This window comes from Cervus elaphus, chromosome 21 (assembly GCF_910594005.1).
Source record: "Cervus elaphus chromosome 21, mCerEla1.1, whole genome shotgun sequence".
Taxonomy (NCBI): domain Eukaryota; kingdom Metazoa; phylum Chordata; class Mammalia; order Artiodactyla; family Cervidae; genus Cervus; species Cervus elaphus.
The window spans coordinates 59639269-59661942 of record NC_057835.1 but is presented as its reverse complement, the minus strand read 5'-3'; the positions used below and the strand labels follow the sequence as shown (position 1 = coordinate 59661942).

At 37.8% G+C, this 22674-nt stretch overlaps 1 protein-coding gene across 8 annotated transcripts in view; it reads left to right on the top strand.

Annotated features, from left to right (window-relative positions):
• OXR1 (oxidation resistance 1) overlaps positions 1-22674 on the top strand; it is a 484414-nt gene that overhangs the window by 356541 nt on the left and 105199 nt on the right. Inside the window, exon 1 of one of the 8 annotated variants that reach the window (XM_043879391.1) lies at positions 2372-2453. The exons of 6 other annotated variants lie outside the window; for them this stretch is intronic. In XM_043879391.1, coding sequence (XP_043735326.1) covers positions 2435-2453 — 19 coding nt within the window. In that variant the 5' untranslated portion in view covers positions 2372-2434. Of the gene's footprint in view, positions 1-2371; positions 2454-10212; positions 10244-22674 lie in introns of those variants that run through there. One more of the 8 variants, XM_043879393.1, reaches the window with a different exon arrangement.

Here is a 22674-nt window from a genome sequence, read left to right as displayed (position 1 = left end):
AATGACAAAATACTGGGAAATATGTATCTTGTATAGATATGAAATGTGTATAGATATGGATATTTGTTTATACAAGTACTTTTCATATGTCCAATTTACAAGTATGTTTGATATGTGTGTGTATGTCTTTATATCTCTATAATTTGAATTCAAACACAATGAAGATATGGATAGCATTACTGTCTATGTGAGATGTAAATATATAAAAGCCCCCATTTTACATTTTCTGCAGATATTGAAAAACATGTTTATGTTTTGTCTAGGGTTTTGTGTGTGTGACTCTCTGTTTTTGTGTATGAGTCTATTTTTCTAATATAAAGTCTTGCTTCAAAAAAAAAAGCCAGTTCATTCCTGTATTCTGCCTGCTTGCAGTTGTTTGCCAGGAGTCTGCAGCTATGTTAAATTATATGAAGATGAACATTAGAGCAACTTCAAAACCCATCTTTCCTCTCTTTTTGCTTACCATATAAAGCTGCAAGGAAACATTCTGTCATTAATTTTCTATACATACCTAACTCTGCAAAAGTTTGAGAATAAGCAGCGTCTCCCAGAGTGGTTGTGTGTGTAACTAGAGAATATTAGTTGAAGCACTTCATCAGTGATAAAGCCTTACCTGCATGTGAGGCATTGTTAGCATTAGCATTGCTCTAACGCAGTAGAATGGTATCTAGGACTAAAAAAAAGCCAGTCGTGTCATTAAGGAATGGAGTGGAAATTAATAGCTGTTAAAACACTTATAGCTGAGTGTTGGGAACTTTACCAGAAGTTTCACATAGCTTGTCTTACTACTTAATAGCATTTGTAGGGACTACTGCTGGAACTCTTAAAGAGGCCAAATAATTTGTGGTGGTTACAAAGGTAGCTCCATAGAAGGTTAGCTATCATACCTTTTCATTTGGAATGAATCATATTGCCAGTGCAGACCATTTCCCTCTAAAATTGTGTTGGTTTGGTCAGGTACTTTACTTACTGATGGGTAGCCTATTATGAAGCTGTCAGAACTCAACAAATGCCATAAGTTCTATATTGCATGCAAAATCATGGTCTTTCTATATTACATAGAAATGACAATGTCGTGAATTGGTGGTATTCGTGAACTCCATTGTCTTTATAATCATTGTCTGTTCATTACAATGTACTAACTCTGTAGACAGTTTTCAGTGACATGTAGATCTTTTTAACTTGCCCCTAAAACCCACCTATTGTGGCAGACAGTAGACCTTGGATCCTTATCTACTAAGTTGACATTTTCTCTATGTGATGATTGTCATCCCTACCCATCAAATAAAGTACAGTGTTATCATAGGTTTATATCCCAGTGAGCTGCCATTGAAGAATTTCATGAAGAATATAAGGGAAATATAAGGGAAACATCCACCAAAACCTTCTCTAGATTAAGTGTATGAATGGGGAGTCTATAGAGTAGGCAGTGGATGGTGCCATCTGCTTTTAAAGGATAACACAGAATGTGAATTAAAGAGGGGTTGGGGGCAGGTAGGAAAGGGGATTATTATGACTTTTATCCATTCATTCAGTTGCGAAGTTGCAGAACTGTTACTGGTATGATGTACTCTCTCCTTGTCCCATTAGGGAGAAAATACAGAAGGGAATAACTGTAATGCAAAGCAATGTGTACTATATCATGACAATGCAGATGGAGGTTCTGGAGGAAAAAAAAATCAAATTTATGTTTGGATTATTGGCTCATCAACTAATGATATATTTAAATATTTGTAAAGGTATGAATATTGGGGCTTCCCTGGTGGTTCAGTGGTGAAGAATCTGCCTGCCAATGCAGGAAACGCAGGTTTGATCCCTGGGTCAGGAAGATCCCCTGGAGAAGGAAATAGCAACCCACTCCAATATTCTTGGCTGGGAAATTTCATGGACCAAGGAACCTGGTGGGCTACGGTTCATGGAGGTTGCAAAAGAGTCTAACATGAGTTAGTCAGTAAACAGCAAGGGTATAAAACACCAACCAGGTTAGGACCCAGCCTTATTAGATCTGCTGAAAGTCAGTGCTGTTAGGACTAAATAACAGAGATTTGCTGAGGGCAGCTGTGCATTGATTTACTTTAAGATAAGAAGAGTACAGAAGTTAGATACTGAGTTCTGTTCTCTCACTCTATGAGAGACTTTAGAGGGTCCACTTAGTAATTTACTAGGCAGAGCATACTGGCACTGTTTCCAGAGTGTTCAGTGAACCAAGAATGAGGCTGCAGTCAGCGGATGCAGTGGGTTTCCTGTGTGCAGAAACCTCTGAATCTGAGTCTCGCACACTGCCACCAGAGGTCAGGGCCCGGAGGAGAGGGCAGCCTCTCCCAGGAAGGAAGTGTTGTATTACCCGAGGAAGCACAGGAATCAAAATCCCGTCCTCTCTTCCTGAGAGCAGCTCACTGCTGGCTGAGTGGGTTTTGAAGGGAGGACCTCAGAAATGTTCTGCCCACGCAAAGGTATGTGTGAGTGCTCTCAACTTTAAAGCAGTCATTTTAGAAGGTCAGAGAAGGATGACTTTGTTCTATTTTCCAAACCCAGATGAGCCCTGCGGTTCTGTTGGCTGCTGCCTCCAGAAAGGGAATGTTTGCTGGGAGTGCCCAGGAGGGAGTGACTCTGTTGAAATACTAATCTGAATAGAGGATGTAAAAAGACTTTCTGTGCATGTTCATTATTTGTCTGTGATTGTCTGTAGGTGTGGCTGCCGTGATTCTGTATGGAGACACTCCCAGAAATAGATTCAAACATAGTGATTTTAAGTCTGTTTTCATGTCCCGTGGCCATTTGTATATGTCATTGGTGATGTTTTTTTTTTAGTGCATTCACAGGAAATCATTTGTCAGTAAGATTTCCATATTACCTTCTCTTGCCCCAAACTGACAGGTTGTGCCCAGCTAGGGTAATGATAGTGATTAAGTCACATATTATGCTTTTATCACCACTGTGCTCTGGGTTTCAAAGACTGCTATGCATTTCCTTAGGTTCTTCTAACCATTCTCTTAAAAGTTTGCTTAAATTAAATGCCTTTGTTTTCCTTTAGCATGTTATTTCAAGTCCTCTAGGCTCCACTGAAATGCGGAGGGAAATTGATAGGTTTTTGTTTTTTTTGTTTTAAGTTTTGGTCAGACAAGTCAAAATAACTTTATTATTGAGGGGTTGGCCTGTGCTTTTCAATGGAAGGAACAAAGACCTAAAAAGATCTGAGGCACGTGAGTAACCGCTTTGATTTTTAATGGTATGCAGCAGATGGAATTCATTATTGACTTTTAAAATTGTTCTGCATTATTATTTTATTTTTTCTTTTCAAAAGAAGTAAATACTATTACCAGGTTAGTTTTTCCTCAATCACAAACAACTGTGTAACAATATCAGAGTGTAGAATATAGTTTACCACTTAGTCATGAAGTTTAATAATGCTGTGGGATATGCCCTTTCAAATTAGTGATAAATTTGTGCGCATAATGCCCAGATAAAAGGATGAATGTTTTTCTTTTAATTTGGTTAATTTCAAAAGCAGTTATTTCACAATACAGGGTAAATTATGTAATCTCTTTGCAGAAAAAGAAATGTTTTTAACTAGAAATAAGCAATCTAATTTCATTTTTCCAATTCAGCACACAGATTCTGTGCTGGTAATCATAATATCAATAATATGCAGAATGTCCAAGTTATATATTTAGATGATTAGTTTTAGCCCAAACAACTTTTCATTTTAATTACAGAATCTAAAACTTTTAAGTCATCAAGCACGTTGGTAACCAGTCATAGCAAAATGTAATTTCCAAGCAACACCCAGTGTTTAAACAATTACATTTAGCTCAAATTTGAGAGGTATCCAAAGTGTCTAAGTTTTCAGTCTTTGAGATTTAAAAAATATACAAGAATGGAAAAATCTTTAGACTATAGATGTTACAAAAGTGTGTGAAGCCCTTTTTCAAAGCTGTTGTTTTTAAGAATTATTTCACATACAGCCCAGTGATTATATTTTATAAGATTAGGAGATCCGTGCGCACAGGATTCTGACCACTCATGAATTTCAGTGAAGCTCTGGGTTGGGTTTAGACCCCGCCTTCCATTCTTCCTACCTGTCCTCCAAGCCATCCTCCCCTCCCCCAGTTGCTTCCTCTTCTTTATTCCTCTCTTCCTCATATCCCCCTGGCACTTGCACACCCGGGCATCTATTTTGCACAAGGAGATTTGTTTTTTCCAACCAGTGGCCATCATTGTAAGACTGAAAGACAGCAATTAATATTTTATATGTAGCACTTAAGCCTCTTTGCCTAGATTACGCATTTTGCTTCTTTATACCCATCCAAAGGCACTTAATAAATGTTTATTGATTGTCTATAGTTAGGTTGTATTATGACTGATTTTGAGAATTTCCATACCCTCTGCTGTTACTGGCACTATATTTCTTGGCTTCTAAGACATACCTTTTTTCACATTTTGACTTTTTAAAATCTCAAAGTGTCTTATGATCAGTGGTGTGTCATGGTTTAATTGACAGGATTTTGCTTTTTGCTCTCTCAGTGGTGCATCTTATAATCAATGCAATCTTGATGAAATAGGTGAGTAAAAACTTTAGATAAATACATTACTTGTATTGTACGCTAAGTGCTATGCATTTCACATTTAAACTCTCTAATAGTATTCTCTTTGTTACGTCGCTTATCCATGACTAACTTGGGTCACTTCTCACTACTTTCCTCCACTCTAATTCCTTTGCACTGTGGTTCTACTTGTTCTTGGACCAACTGCCTTGACTGAAAACCTCTGGAAGATACTCCCAGAATTTTATTAGTAAGATAATTACCAATATTTAACAGTACTGAAATGGAAAGAATGCAGTGTTTTTTAAACTAAAGATGTGGTTCAAGTTATGGTTCTACTCATTTAAACTATATGTACTTAGTGATTAATAATTGTTCTCAGAGTTTCAAATTACATATTCAAAGACTAGAAATCATATGAATAAGTTCTTCATCATGAGATTGTTGGGACAATTTGTAAAAAATATTGAACCAGTAAAATATTGAATATGAAATGTATATGACAGCATTTGATAAACTATGAAGTACTGTTCAACTATCAATTGTAGCATCAACATTAAAACATCAGACTATTGGGGGGAGGAAAGAAGAAGAAATTATAAAATTCATCCCAAATTAAAGAGAGTAAATTCTGCATTTTAATTATCACTGGAAATGATGATGTGACCCATTAACTCAATAACTAAATTGTAAGGAGAACTGTGAAATCTCTCTTCAGAGAACTTCCAACTTTCGAGTCCAAAGCTGTCTTGAATCCCAGGGCTGAATGCATGCCAGTCTCTGAAAGCATGTATCCTTTATTGAATTAGCAGAACCACAGCCCACAGCGCCTCTGTGGCATCAGAAATAAAAGATGTTACTTAGATTCCCCAATTCCCTTCCTATCTTTGTTCCTTCCATTTAAGAGTCATATTGATCTGTAAATTACAGTAAGACTTTGAAAAAATAACACAAGGGTGTTTAACAGTGGATTTTGGAATCATTATATAACAAAGTTTTGTCTAGTGGAGGAAAACATGGTGGGATGGAGTGGTGGTGAAATTGCCAGGAATTATTGTTCTTTCTGTGTTTGAATTGATTGCTTGGTCTGGTTGAAGCAACCAAAACTTATTGTCTATTTATTGGGTCCCCATGTTATTTATTTACCAAGCCCTGTTATACATAAAGACTTAAACAGAATTGGCACATGAACATACATTTTAGTAGAGTCTTATTTCCCACAGAAAGTTATGGTGTAAGTTAATGCCCACTGGGGAAAAATTCTGTAAGTAATAATACTCCCTGGTCCCAGATATTCACAAAAGAGAAATGACAGAAAGTTGATTGAATCAAATCAGATCAGTCACATAGTTATTTCCATCATCAGGACCCTTTTTCTGCCAGCAAGAAGATTTCAGATATTTTCAGCTTGAAATTTCATCTTGCAATTTGCCAATGAAAAATGAATTCTACAGAAGAACATAGAAACCAAAAGTGCTTCTTAAAAAAAGCTGGTTAGGATATTTGTATGTATTTGAGCATTCTTTAATACTTACATTTCATTGTATTGGCTGTCACAGTTTCAAGAAAATAAAATAACAGTAAAAAATAAATGTCATTGCTGTATCTTCAAAATACAGGATACTTCCACATTAGTTAAAATAGTATTATTGAATGTAAATCCCATTGCTATAGTAAGTATAAAACACAGTTTTTTTTTGGAAGAGACATATGCTTTGTGCATGCGTTACTTTTGAAGATAGGGATACTTTCAAGAGCTAAAGTAAAAAAGACAAAAAGACTATATTAAAGGCATGTGCAGGTGAAAAGACGAATTGAAGGAGAGGGAATTGTGGTCATTTGAAAATTCTGTTTATCTCCTACACTTAAACTTCCAATGGAGAGTCTGTCATTATCTCATTTCAGTCACTTTATTTTCAAATGCCAAAAGTTTTCTACTGTGAACATTTTCTCATCTAATAATATATTGGGGGTTAATATGCTTCCTATCTCAATTTATTAATAGTTAACAGCTAACACTTATACTGGACAGACTTGGTATTAAGTATTATAGTAAGTGCTTTACCCATATTAATTCATTAACATGTTAACACATTTTAGCAAATGTGTTAGCTCATGTATTAGTTCATGGAAGTTCATGGAAGCACCATTTTTCTAGTTGTTCAGACCAGAGACACTGCTTCATTTTTAAGACTCTTCTTTTTCCTTTCTACTCTGTATCTGATCATCCCTGAGATTCAGCTGGCTCTTTTCAAAATAAATCCAGAATCTGCCCAGCTCTTAGCCACCTGTGCTGCTCCCTTCTAGGTCCAAATACCTTCATCTTGCTGCCGCGTTATGGCAACAGCCTCCTGACTGGTCCTCTTGCCTTTGCTGCTTTCCACACCACCCCTCTGCCCGTTAGCTTTCAGGAAGGCAGGGGGAGGTATGTGCTACCAGGAATCCCATTGTGTGAATCTCATTGTCTCTCTCCTATGCCCAGACCTCTTCAGGGCTCCTCTCTCTGAGTGAAAGCCAAGCTGAAGTTCTCATGGTGCACAGTCTTAACTGGTCATCCCCACGTGAGCGCACGCACACACATACACAGTTGCTTCCTACAGTGCCCGCTGCATTCCAACTACATTTGCTGTTCCTTGAACCCACCAGACATGCTTGTTTCTTTCACACGGCTTTTTCAATTGCTATTCCCTCTGTCTTGGAGATTCCTGGTGACTCAGTGGTAAAAAATCCACCTGCCAATGCAGGAAAGGTAGAAGATGTGGGTTGATCCCTGGGTCAGAAAGATTTCCTGGAAGACAAAATGGCAATCCAGTCCAGTGGGAAATCCCACAGATTAAGGAGCCTGGCAGGGTACAGTCTACAGAGTGTCAAAGAGTTGGACATGTCTGAGCCTTGGAGGCTCTTCCTATAGAGGCTCACATAGCCAGCTCCCTCATGTTCTCTAGCCTTTTTTCAGGAGTTATAACTTTTCAATGTGACTTTTCCTGGCCACCTTATCTAAAACTTAAAACCCTCCAGCCCCGCCACATTTCATACCTTTCTTCTCTGTTTTTTTTTCCTCCTTAGCACTTATCAGTAACAAATATATGTGTGTTGATATTTATCTTGCTAACTGGAATGCAAACCCTGTGAAGAAGAATTTTTTTTGTCTTTCTTTTTTTCATATTCTTTCTCTTATACCAAGAACAGAGTCTAGTGTGTAATAATATATCCTCAGTAAATATTTGTTGACTGTGTTCTCAGATATCAACCCTGTTCCTTAGATATAATTATTACCCCCATATTATAAACAAGGAAGTGAAATCACAGAATGATTAAGAAATTTGCCTGAAGTCAAGCAAGCTAAGAATAAGAATCGGGATTCAAACCCAAGACTTGATTTTGGAGTCTATGTTCAGACCACTCCTTATTAAAGTCACTGAGTAGATCAATTGGAAAAATAGGACTGTGTATAGATTCAACTATTCTCTGGGATTTTCTGCAGTATGTTTTTCTTCCAGTTAAGTGGAAAATTGAGAGTTGCCTGACCTGGCACAGCCAAACGTAACAAAGCTTCTTTCCTCCATCTCTCTTTGAATTTTTTTCTTTTCTAAAAAGAAGGTGTGAGTTTTTAACATGGAGAAGTATACAAACAAATGACCCCAATCCCACTCATGTTTATATTCAGGTAGAAATAATAAAGTAACATGCAGGCAATGTTAGAAAGAAAAAAAGCAATGCTCTGGAAAAATACAAAATGAAAGCATTTATTGAATGTCTACTGTGTTCTGTAATAAATGAGTGCTAGAGCTCTGTATTTGGTAAGACAAGTAGAATTTAATGAGAAGGACAGACGTATATGCTGACAGTTATAATTATGCATTTCATAGAGTGTCACGGTTGGGTTATGTATACTTCTGAATTGGAATTTAGAAGAAACAGCAAATAGAGATCTGCTGACAGCTGAAAGCGGGGCCTTGGAGAGTTGTGGGGCAGGTGTGTAAATAGCGAGGGCGTGAATGTGTGCTAAGTCACTTCAGTCATGTCAAACTCTTTGCGACCTCATGGACTGTAGCCCATCAGCCTCCTCTGTCCATGGGATTCTCCAGGCAAGGATACTGGAGTGGGTTGCTGCGCTCTCCTCCAGGGGATCTTCCAGACCCAGGGATCGAACCCTCATTGCTTCCATCCCCTGCCTTGGCAGGCGAGTTCTTTACCACTAGCGCCACCTGGGAGTGAAAGGGGATTAAATATCTCAAGAGTCAAGAAACACTTGATGAAAGAGGAGGTTGGGGAATGCCAGCAGGAAATGTGACACGTCACAGCTTTGCTTTAGATGACTGGACTAAAGAGGCTACTTTAAAACAGCGTTACATATGCTGCTAAATAGAAATTACAGACAAATCAGTTATCTGAAGGTTGTGTAAACGCATATTGAATTTAATTAGTGAAAGGATATCATTACTTATCTAAATGCATCATTTCATTTGGAAAATTATCGATTGCATGTCCTTCCCTACCCACCTTGCTCCTCTGGGAAGTCAGGCTTCCAGCTGATCATTTCTTTGATTTGACAAGGTCACTGTGCACTTCCTGACCGTCATCCAAAGTGTTGGCATTCTGATCTAGCTTAGTGACAGACTGCTAAGTTGTTACTCAGGTTGTCTGTAAAAAGGACACTGCCCTTCCATGGGGGTGATTTCTCCATAAACAAGTGAAAAACAGGTAAGATATTTAAATAGTGTTAGGGAGAAAATATTAATAATAGGAAAAATATAAAGTTATGTGATCACATGAGACTGTCATGGGGTGGGGCAGCGGTGTGATTAGCTTGGATAATGATGGGGGGCATCTCTGAGAAGGTGTCATTAGAGTTGAAACCCGTATGATGAGAAGCCATACACTAACCAGGTAGAGAGATTGTAAATATAAAGGTTGGAAGATGAAAACAAATTTGGTTTGTTCGCAGAACGGAAAAAGTACAACTGGACAGAGTAGTAATAGTCCAGGATGAGGTCTCAGAGTCAGCCAGTGACATAATGTACACTCATAATTGACGTTCATTTATGCCTAAGAGCATTGGAATTGTTTTTCTTCTTTAAGTATCTCGAGTATAAATCTACTACTATTTCTATCAGTAGTAGAGAATAACTGGAATTTTCTCTGCACTGCATCATTTGTAAAAACCTTTACATGCATTCACATTTTACTTAAAATTCCTTAACATCCTCATGAAGTGTGTGTGTCTGTTTGTCGCTCAGTCGTGTCTGACTCTTAGCGACCCCAAGGGGGGTAGCCCACCAGGCTCTTCTGTCCATGGGATTTCCCAGGCAAGACTACTAGAGTGGGTTGCTATTTCCTTCTTCAGAGGATCTTCCCAACCCAGATCTCCTACATTGCAGGCAGATTCTACCATCTGAGCCCTGAGGGAAACTTCATGAAGTAGGCAGGACTAACTTTATTTCCATTTTACAGAGAAGGAAACTGTGGTATAAAAATGTTGCATAACTTGCATACAAAGAGGCCTACAAAGCAACCCTTCCCCCGGTTACACAGATGTAGGTCATATGATTCCCCATGCATCCTCACAATTGTCCAAGAGTCAAAACTGTCTTTTAACCTAGAATTAAAATGAACTTGGGGCTTTGGTGTATAACTAAAGGCTGCTCATTGCTGAAAAAAGAGAAACAAAGGCATTCCTACAATGAGTCAAAGAAAAGGTAATCTCAGTTTGCTCTGATAGCCTCTGTGTGTGTGTGTTTTATAGCATAAATTCTTTCAAGGCAAAAAAGAAACAATTTTAAAAATGGAAAAAACAAAAAAACAAAACAGGGCTTTCCACATGGCTCAGATGGTAAAGAATCTGCCTTAAATGCAATCTGGACATATTAGAAATATCTCAGGGCTGGAGCTATTAAGCTTGCTTATTAGAGGCAACTCAGGGTTGTGCACTTAACCTCATATTCTTTTTTGAAAAATTTTTAAAGTTATCATTTGAGTTATCATGTAGATGTATGATATTTATTGTCTTGGTCTATTAGCTAAGAAAACCCTTTTTCACTTTTGTGGACTTTATTATTATATTTTTAAATAGTATTTCCTGTTTCTTGCTTATTATATTTATATTTTCATTTGTATTTCTACAAATGTCATTCTCTGTAAGACATGGCCTTGATTGAAGTTTGGTGACTTTTCTCTTTTAATTCAGTCCTTTTTCATATTTTTTAATTAGTTTATTTATTTCTCCTTTGATCTTTGGTTTCTTAACACCTTATCTATGTGGATGATTAAATCTTAACAATATATTTTTTTACTTTAAAAGCATCTCATTTTTCTTAGTTTTTGAAAACTCCTATGTGTTTTTTAAGCTTCAGATAAATATTTCATTTAAGGATGGCTTTTTTCCCTATACTTTCTCTTTCAAGTCTTAAAGCTAATTTCCTGATTTAACATCATAAATTTTTATAATAATCATAACAACCACCACCAAATCTTAAACTTGAAGAAACTATCTCCAGGTTATTATTCACTATTGTTGTGATACTTTTTCTCAGTTTCAAAACTATTAGATCAATAGTTCATAGTTTAATTTACTCTATAATTTAATTCTTCAAGACATTTACAGTTTCTAGTTTTAAATATATCATATAAATATTTCAAGTCAATTTTTAATGTATATAATAATACATTTTAGATGCAGCTTACTTTTTAATGTACTCTGTAGCTTAAGGGATAGCACACGTATTTTATCATTTCAATATTGCAAATCCTGAAAAATAGAACATGCCCAGACCCTTATATTCCTCAAGGTCTTGACTCTTTTTTCTATATAGTTAACCTTTCAAGTCAGCAACCACATTTATCTCAAGGCACATGTACATGTTATGCAAACAATTGAAATCGTGGCAACTCTGAGAAAACATGTCTTGTTAATAAAAACTGGATCAGAGCACAAGTAGAAAGGGAAGACTTCAGGACAGAAAAGGTGGTATTTCAAAACTTTAGTTCCTCATACATTTCTCAAAGTATATATTCAGACACTGGTCCATAATCAAGATAGCAGTCCTTATGAACTAGCTTCAGTTTTGTTGAGAGAAGATTGGCCATCAACATGTTTTAATCTTCCCTTACTTTCCTTTGTCTTTCAAAGTATATATTTTACCTTTGATAATTTTAAGCAAAAATAGTGAAAAGGGACTTCTGTTCCCATCAGGAACATTAAATGTGGAAAATAGGCTTTTTGAAATAGAAAAAGATAAAACATTAGGTATGTGGTGGTAAATCAATACAAAGTGAGATGTTCTGTTTATATTTTGTATGACCTTTCCTACTGTGGATGATTTACTACTGTTGAATCAATACAGGAGACTAATGATGGTAACATAACCAACGTATGAAGATGACAAAAATGATAAAGCTAGCAAACTCCCCAAATGTTTTCAGCGCTTCTGCTGTCTACTTTTCCCCTGCAGTCAAGGAACAATCACACTGATATTTGGTTCTTCCAGTGCCAGCAAGGGACTTACTTGCTGTCTTTTCAGAGGTGATTAAGCTTCATGCCACTTGCTAACAAAGACAACCAATCTGAAAATAATGCTGGTGCAATTCATAGCTGAAAACGTTAGCTGTAAGGCAAGTCCTAAAGCTTTTGTCATGACAGGATGTAGGAAGAGGTAAAGATTGGAGGGGCAGGGGATCTGCCAGCCATTTTTTTTTTTTCTGAAGCTCTGTAGTGTTGCATTTGGAATCTCCCATACTACTATATCTCATAATACTTTATTACAAGGAATTCCTAACTGGACTTCTGACCTTCTTTTCTTTCTTTATGCCCTTCCAATCCATTATCCACACTGCCATCTTAATGATCTTTCTGAAACGTATTGATGGAACTGATTGGTTCCCTCTTTTAAAAGTCCTCTTAAGATTTACCATTGCCTGCTACATGTATTCCAAGTCCTCATGTCACACACACCGTCTTTTATGGTTTGGAACCTACCTTCCTACCATCTCCTGTGCTCTGTATCCTCAGCCCTCTTTGTATTGACCTGATTTTAAGAATGCCTGTCCACTGGATTGTTGCAAGACTTCAGTGAGAAACTACATATAGATTACTCAATAATAGCCAGTATTACAAAACACTTAACCATCTTACAAGGTGCCAAAGACTGGGCTGAGTCTTTATGTGTATCCTCTCATTTAATCTTCATACAACTTTGTGAGGTATAGATACTTTTTGTCTATAATCTCCATTCTCTAAATGAAGAAACAGATTTTGAGAGGTCAGCCAGCTTGCCCAAGGTCACACCTATAGCCAGAAATGGAGTTGTAATTTTATCTAGCCAACTTCCAAACTGATGCTTTTATAGACTTTACTGCTGCCTGGCACAATGCCTGGTATACAATTCGGCTTGATTAAATATTCATTAAAACAAACATTACTATAAAACTTAGTGTCTAGAAAATGACCTTTCTTTCTTGCCTCCATGGTGCAGCAAGGTTAACTGATAAACCACTTTTTGGCCTCTTTTAAGATGCTCCTATCTCCTCTATGCTGCCTTCTTTCACTTCACACTCATGGCCCTGTAGTGTGCTAATTGTTTAAGTATCTAATGCCTTTCATCTGTGGGCTTTTCATCTGACGCCACATCATCACTGTCTTTGTGTCCTTGGAGCAGAGCAGCTCAGCAACTGTGAACAAATGGGAGCAGTGAAGCAAGCTCTGAAGAGAATTTTGAAATATGTGGGGCTTTCCCCTTTCTCAAAAATGAGGAATTCCTCCTTCCATTTAGTGTGTAACTGCATTAACATTCTGAGTAACACTCAACTGGATCATTATGAAAGAGCAGAATCAGACTTACGAAGTTGGAGTGGGAAAAGGAAAGATGAACCCTCCTTTATCTTCAGTCCCCTTTTCCCTACAAATGAAAAAGAAGCAAGGTTGAAGGAAAGATGATAACATCTAGAAATGGTGAAATGAACTGCAAATTCTCTTTAAAAAAAAAAAATAGTTATGCCTCACACCAAGTTGACTAAGATTCAAGTCTTAGCTTTTCTGCCCTTACCCTTTTTTTACATTTTCTTAACACAGTTACTTACCTGTTGGCTCAGATGGTAAAGAATCTGCCTGCAATGCAGGAGACCCAGGTTCAATCCCTGGGTCAGGAAGATCCCCTGGAGAAGGGAATGGCAACTCACTCTAATATTCTTGCCTAGAGAATTCCATGGACAGAGGAGCCGGGTGGGCTGCAGTCCATGTAGTCGCAAAGAGTTGGACACGACTGAGTGACTAACACACTCACAAGAACACAGTTATACCTTCTTTCACAGTGTTTCTCAAAGGTTAGTGAATTAGAAGTGTTAGTCACTCAGTTGTGTCTGACTGTTTGCGACCCCATGGACTATAGCCCACTAGGCTCCTCTGTCCATGGAATTCTACAGGGAAGAATACTGGAGTGGGTTGCCATTCCCTTCTCCAGGGGATCTTCCCTACCCAGAGATCGAACCCAGGTCTCCTGCATTTCAGGCAGATGCTTTACTGTCTGAGCACTAGGGAAGTCTGAAACACCACTAAATTTTTAGATCTGAGAACTTGAGGGAGATCAACTGATGGGCACATGGTCACAAAGTGAGTCAGTGAAAGTTCCAGGAATAAATCTGCTCATCTGACTACTAGTTCAGGGTTCTACACATCCAGCTACTGCCATGACCCCTAAAGGAGTGATAAATATTGAAGATGGTACAGTTGAGGAAAGAAATCATTGTCATTGCCAGTGCCCACATTCTGTTTCCCCTGCTTAATAGAATAATAATTTTACAGTCATACATGGGAATATTCTATTGATTAGCATGTACTATTATGTCAAGGATACCAACAAAGAACTACGTCTAAAATTTACATTATCCCCTAAAATATAGAGAACCAACATATATCAGTACAAAAGCATTTCTTAAGTTGTAAAACAGATATTCACTGACCATCATTATTTGATCTGAAGAAGAGGTTAAACATTATTTTTAAAAAACTGCTTTCCTTTTTCTTTTTAACTTGTGTGGCAAGATCCTCCATCCCTAGGTGATATTCAACAACTAGAAGGTCTAAAACAGATTTGTTACTCTGGGGGAATATAGTAATAGTTTCCCTTAGTCAGTGTAATTTAATACAGTCTGATATATCTACATTACAATCTGATATCTTAAGAGAGTGAAACCCCTGCTTCTGTCTATTAATTGGTAGGTAACCCTTAATATCCCCCCCACTTGACCTTCTCTGTTTTCTCTTTGTATTGGGAAGTAGTGCCTTCCCTTTCTCTGTAGAGATAAAAGTCAGCTAATACCTGGCTTTGGTTCCTTATACTGCTACCTGGCAGGTATGCAACCCCTCATTTCTTCATCTGCAACATGGGGATAATATTGCTCACCTTCCCACAAGGTTCTCGCCAAGATGAATGACATATGTCTAAACGTAGGCTTACATTGTAGAATCCTGGAACTGAAAAGTACCTTCCCACAGTGAGTCTACCTCACCATTGTTAAGCTAAGGAATACATGGTAAGTGCTGTGCCCAAGAACTTCCCTAGTGGTCCAATGGTTTTGAATCTGCAATAAAAACAAAAGAATCTGCCTCCCAGTGCAGGGGACAGGGGTTCAATTCCTGGTCTGGGAAGATCCCACATGCCATGGGGCAACTAAGCCCACAAGTCCTGAGCCCCTGTTTTGCAGCAGGAGAAGCCACTGCAGTGAGAAAGCCCATGTACCTCGATGAAGAGTAGTCCCGTCTTAACACAGCTAGAGAGCCTGTGCAGCAACAAAGAGCCAGCATGGAAAAAGAAAATTAATTAATTAATTAAAAATATTAAAGTTAAAAAAAAATGCTTTGCTCAAGACCAGTTAGCCCATGAGTCATACATCTGAGGCCTTTGCTTGAGTGTGCTTTGTTTTTATTTCCTTTTTTTTTCCCCCCACTTGATGGGTACAAGGGAACTGATATGCACAAGGAAGGAATGTAAAGACTACGGTAGAATGAACTCAAAGAGGAAGTAGGTGTTCTATGCCAAGTAACATGACAGCAAACAAGAAAAGAGAAGGTACAAGGAAGAATGTTTCTTGGAGAGTTTATAGCATGCCAAACATACATTAAAACATGAAAAGCTTTTAATTATCCAATTTGTGTTACACAGATAAAATATCAACTAAGAATACTTTTTTAACATATGTGTGGGTCAAGTCACTTCAGTTGTGTCCGACTCTGCGACCCCATGGACCTTGGCCTGCCAGCTTCCTCTGCCCGTGGGATTCTCCAGGCAGGAATACTGGAGTGGATTGCCATTTCCTCCTCCAGCGGATCTTCCCGACCCAGGGATCGAACCTTGGTCTCTTCTGTCTCCTGTATTGGCAGGTGGATTCTTTACCACTATCTCCACGTGGGAAATATAGACTTATTCAAAACGCATTCCTTATTGTCCCTGTTTCTAGTACTTTTCTGGGACTGCACACCAAATCCCTTGCTTTAAGCTGAGTTCCCTTGGTGCTGGCTGGGGGTGGAGGGTGTGTGTGGAAGTTCAAGGATCTGAGGTACAGAGAGAAGTAGCTGCTTGGATTAGATAAAGGGTGCCCAGGAGGCCTCTCACTCATTAATAACTCTTCAGTGATTTCTAATCTTAGGCATCCAACTGGGTTTTTAAGTCCCTTTTACAAAATGGAAATATTCTTTTAAAATGATACTTAGATCCCTGTAAATTACTTCCTTCACAGTAAATCTACATTTCTCCTCTAATCACATCAGCTTTGATTGGTATGGCGAGGTGGAACAGAACATAACTGAAAGCTTAAAGCCCTTAGGAAAGGGCAGACCTAGATAGAGGTTGAATGGTAGATATCAAAGGTTACTGAGGGCCAGGAGGCAAAAGAAACTCATTAAAAAAAGAAAAAGATTGGTGAGAAATGCCAAAAACAGCCTTTGGCTGGTTTGGTTTTTTTATTTAGGGCATGGAGGTAACCAATTAAATCCAAAATATGATACTACCTTTTTCCTTATGCTTAAAATTGATATTGGGTGCTGTATTTCATGGGTGCTAGGAATAAGAACAAGTCAAATTCTAGCATCCTAGAACAAGTCTAGGATCAGTAGACACCATAATCTAAAGGACAGTGGAGAAATTACAGAGCTGGAAACTGAGAACCTAAATTCAAACTCCTACTCTAGAAGGGAGGAGTTGCTTTTGTCTGTGAGTGAAGACTTCTGATGATACTTATCTAAACGTACAAAGCTTTATTTTTCTCCTGTGTAAAGAAGTCCAGAAATAGGCAATCACTCGTAAAGGTTCAGGATGTCAAACTGGTGTCATTTTGAAATTTCCTTAGCCTTTTCCTCATGGTTCTCTGTGAGCTACTATAGCTCTTGCCATCACATCCATCTTTCAGATAGGAGGAAGGTAACAGGCAGAAAGGGGCAACACCCATATCAGGGAAGAAAAACTTATAGCAGACTTCTACTTCTATTTTAGTTTCTAGAACTGTGTCACAGAACTACCTAGAAAAAGAAAGTGAAAAATTAGCTTTTTTGCTAAACGTACTGTCATCCCAAATAGAATCAAGAAGGAAAAAGGGCAGAATGGATAGTTAGTAGTCTTGGACAGAGCAGCATTGATGAGGGGAAAATTAATGATCATTTCAGCAGATTGAAAAGCAAAATGTAATATGTAAATATAAGTGACATATAAATAGAAGGGAAAGAGCTGTATGTTTTAGAAGGAGACTGTAATGCATGCCTTTCTGCTTCTCTGGTCATTGGTGACAATAAAATAAACATAAATTATTTAAACGTCCATGGTGGGCATTTTAAAAATATACCAATAGGTGATAGAAATTTAACCTTAAAACGTACCAGCTGCAGACTATTCTAACATCTTACTTTCTTACATGACCTCTGTGAACTCTTGCCATTCAGCCAGTTGCACAATCCAAATGTGGGTCTCAGAGCACCTTAAAGGATGGGTCAGATATGCCTGGTGTAGGACAGTTAAAATATTTCTACCTGGAAATCCCTGATGTGAATAGTTGGTTTAAAAAAGAGATTTTTTTTTCCCCAAACAAAAGAGTGGGGGTAGGAGACTGAATTTTAAAAGTAAGCCAAATGGTATCATTTTTCTTGTGTTCAACATTACAAGAACTTCACATTTTCTAGTGAAAAAAACATTAATCCTTTGTCAGTGGTCTGACAGTGGTCTACATTGAAAAGTATTTTTCAACAGAATCATGTGTAACAAATTTTAGTTTCAAGAGTATTAGCATGTAATCAAAATTAGAATTAAGGTTAAAAGCCAGAGCTAATATCCTGAAGCCGTCCACACAATAACCTTCTCTCATAGATCCAGATTCAGAAATAGCCAAATAGCTTATCAATGAAAGATATCAGGAACAGCAGAGCTGTATGCCAATACTACTGACTAATAAAAACATCCAGACTCTTAAGAACTCAGATAGACCTGAGATTAGTAAAGACATTTATTTCACTGAAAGATTTGAGATCACTACCCAGAAGTTTCCTTTTTGTTTTTAACCTTCTGGACTGTTTTATTTTACTTAGGAGCTATCTTAAGAACCTGGGGCAGAGTGGAGAAGGGTAGAAAGCCATTGGCCTCTTGTTTATACATGGATCAGAGTTGAGCCAATATTCAGTAAATGGACAGGACAGTTAAATGGAAGTTTCTGGAAGTAACCTGTAGCATTATGCTCAAGGAAAAATGAGACCAGTCCTCTGAAGGATTTTATTTTGGCCTTTTGCTGTGTGAAATGGGACCTAACCTCAAATGTGAAGCCTGGAAGAATATACCATGAAGTCAAGAGAGCAAGGGAGAATCTTCTGGATCAAAGGTAATGGTTATCAGACATGAAAGTCATGGAAGGAGGAGAAACTGCTGATTAAATATCTCAAAGACAAATACAGGAGTACTAGACTGCCTTATCTGCCTCCTGAGACACCTATATGCAGGTCAAGAAGCAACAGCTAAAACTGGACGTGGAACAACAGACTGGTTCAAAATTGGGAAAGGAGTATGTCAAGGCTGTATATTGTCACCCTGCTTATTTAAATTCTATGCAGAGTACATCATGCAAAATACTGGGCTGAGTGAAGCTCAAGTTGGAATCAAAATTGCTAAGAGAGATATCAATAATCTCAGATATGCAGATGACACCACCCTAATGGCAGAGGAAGAGGAACTAAAGAGCCTCTTGATGAAGATGAAAGAGGAGAATGAAAAGACTGACTTAAAACTCAACATTCAAAAAACTAAGATCATGGCATCTGGTCCCATCATTTCATGGCAAATAGATGGGGGAAAAGTGGAAACAGTGACAGACTATTTTCTTGGGCTCCAGAATCACTGCAGATGGTGACTGCAGCCATGAAATTAAAAGACACTTGCTCCTTAGAAGAAAAGTTGTAACAAACCTAGACAGCGTGTTAAAAAGAAGAAACATCACTTTGCTGAAAAAGGTTCATCTAGTCAAACTATGGTTTTTCCAGTAGTCTTGTACAAATGTGGTAGTTAGACCATAAAGAAGGCTGAGCACCTAAAGAATTGATGCTTTCAAACTGTGGTGCTGTAGAAGATTCTTGAGAGTTCCTTGGACTGCAAGGAGATCAAACCAGTCATTCATAAAGGATCAGTCCTGAATATTCATTGGAAGGACTGATGTTGAAGCTGAAGCTCCAATACTTTGACCACCTGATGTATAGAACCAACTCATTGGAAAAGACCCTGATGCCGAGAAAGATTAAGGGCGGGAGGAGAAGGGGGTGAGAGAGGATGAGGTGATTGGATGGTATCATCGATTCAAGGGACTTGAGTCTGAGCAAACTCCAAGAGATAGTAAAGGACAGGGAAGCCTGGCGTGCTGCAAGTCCATGGGTTCGCAAAGAGCTGGACACATGTGAGTGACTAAGCAACAGGTTCAAGAATGAAGGGGAGAGAAGATTAGCATGTGAGTGGTAGGAGATATGGGGCAGGAAGGAGAGTTGGAAGGCTGTGGAAACATTTGAAGTTTTTTAGACCACAGTCTACACATCCAGGGGCTTTTCTGGTGGCTCAGTGGTAGAGAATCTGCCTGCTATTGCAGGAGATGTGGGTTCAATCCCTAGATCAGGAAGATCCCCTCTAGAAGGAAGTGGCAACCCACTCCAGTATTCTTGCCATCTGAGACAGTATTATGACAGTATTTACAACTAAACAACAGTAGTAATTACACCTACACAATTACAACCTGTAGTTTTCTCACATCTCAGGACTACTTTATAGTGATTCTTGATACCATAATGTGAGGATGTTAACAACCATTGATTTTGTAAGTATGGATGGAACATGAAATTAAGAAGACAAATTAAGTATTTTTAGAAATGGTCACCCTTGAACTCTTATACATCTTGTTTTGCATTTATCTATTACTCTTTTTGGGGTACACACACTCATAAATATCAAAATGTCTTTGTGGCTTTAATTTTAAGTAGTTATAAATTGAATTGTAAAAGGTAGAATATTTCATGGCTATGAGTCTAGACTGGAGCACTTAATGAACATTAATATGTTTTCATTGTGTCTGTTGATATTTTTTCATTTAATTCATTCAAAAATATTTATTGAATGGCTCCTCTGTGTGCCAGGAATGAGCTAGATCATGTCATAGAAGATCATAATCAGTCTAGTAAGAAAGATAAGAGCCTAAATAAAAACATAAATGTTCAATCACTTTCAACATACTTGGGAGCATATTACTGATGCAGTGATTTAATCACCATCTGAAAAAACTCCTTAGGTAAAGTTTTCTGAAGAAATTGCTATGTCTGCTATTTATTATGACACGTTATATAATGCTTTGCTTCTCATCAGAAAAAATATGCTAAAGACTTGCAGTTTGGGAACGGAAATAAAACAGAAGCCCTGGGAATATTCTAGTTCATATGCTGGACAAGAAAACAGAAAATGTCTACACTCATTTCGAAAATGTTATTGATATGGTCTCTAAACCTAAACGGGTTTCCCTGGCGGCTCAGATGGTTAGGAATCCTACGGCAATGTGGGAGACCCAGGTTCGATCTCTGGGTCGGGAAGATCCCCTGGAGAAGGGAATGGCAACCCACTCCAGTATTCTTGCCTGGAGAAATCCCATGGACAGAGGAGCCCGGCAGGGTGCAATCTATGGGGTCGCAGAGTCGGACACGACTGAGAGATGAACACTTTGACTTTCACTAAAACTGATTACAGTTTGGAAAGTAGAAGGTTTCCTAGGAGATGTAAATCTTGCAGATGTTATTGATTTATTTTTGGCTGTGTGTGTCTTCATTGCTGCACAGGGGCTTTCTCCAGTTGCAGTGAGCGGGGGCTACTGTCTAGTTGCAATACACGGACTTCTCATTTTAGTAGCTTCTCTTGTTCAGAGCATGAGCTCTAGGCATGAGTTTCAGTAGTTGTGGAACTTTCCTGGAACAGGGATTAAACCCATGTCCCCTGCATTGGCAGGCAGATTCTTAAGCACTAGACCGCTAGCGAAGTCCTTGCAAATATTAAGAATGAAGAAAGATACAACATGATCCAATTAGGCCCACTGTTCAGATTTTAATAAAAGGTTGGGGGGAAATAAAATAATGATCTCCATGCTTAATGTGGAAACAGATACTGCCTTCAGGTGTGATCACATATGTACATACCTAGCTTTGCAGTGGCATCCATTGTGGGTGATGGGTCACATAACACGTCTTCTGTGCCTTTATCTTTATACGGATGATTTGGAAAATTTCTGTGGCCTAAATTCTAAATTTTAATTTTAACAAAATGCAACCTTGTTTCTAAGTAGACTTATTCCATCTAATTCCTTTTTATGTTTGGCTTTGAATCAGTAATTTCAGGCTAAATGCAATCAAATGTCTGAAAATGAAACAAATTGTCTGATACGATGCTCTATTATCTGATAATAGATGTATTGTCATTGTTAGCTAATGCTTATTCTGTGTTGATTTGGTTTAGGTGCTGTGTGTATGTGTGTGTATATGTATGTGTGTATGTATATATTACATGTGGTTTTAGGTACTATATGTGGATGTGTATATATTGTAGCTACAGAGAAAGGGGGAGCACTTTTTATATATCACCTTTTTTTCATTTAAATCTTTACTGTGTTTTGTTAAGTTAGACATAGTTAAATAGTCTAACATATGATTTCTAGTTTTTATTTACTTGTATCACATGTAAATACTGATTCCCAAACACTCCATAATTGTAAAATTATGGTATTGTCACTACTCCTCTGTTACCATATGGCTGTCTTGCAAATAAGTCTTCAAAAGTAATTGACTTTCAAACTATTCTCTTCAATTATTTTGGTTTGCTGCTAGTACTCTTTGCCAATTCTACCTTCTTATCTTCCTGTCCATATCATTAAACTAAGAGAATACATTTCTGAAACAAATGCAGTCATTATCTCATAGGAAAGACATTTGAGAAAATCAAGCTCAAAAGGAAAAGGAAAAAGAGCAAAGTGTAGAACAATATTGGGCTCCTTGCCTCATTTATTTTTGGCCCTGATCATCTGTGCCAGCGCTTGCTTGCAATGAAAGATGACTCTAAGTGACTCTATGCTGATGGAATTTATTATAAGAGAAGGAATAATTTACAAGTCATGGCTTCAACTTACCTCTGCAGACTTCTTGTCCATATAAATCATGTGTTGTGTTCATATATATAATCACTCATAAAAAAAATTCAGAATGCACTATGCTGTTATGGATTGACCTAGGCTTTCTTCCCTAGCTTCTTAGATTTCCCAAAGTATCAAGTTTAATTTGGGGATTCTCTTCAAATTTCACAAGCTAAAAGAGAGATAAGGATATATCAGAGTGTCCCATTAACTCAACTTCAATAATCGTGAAGATTTGCTCTCTGACTAAATACTAGTCCTAGTATCAAAACAGTTTTTACTGATAATATACAAAAAGTTCTATTCTTTATATAAGATTTATATTCATGAACAACAAGTTTCCTTAGTTTTACGGTATCCACTTAAGATGGGTAATTTGGAACGTTTCATATTGTACAATTTTATTACCTAAATTTTTATTAATGAACTGCCAAGAACTGATACTTTTCAAAAGACTTAC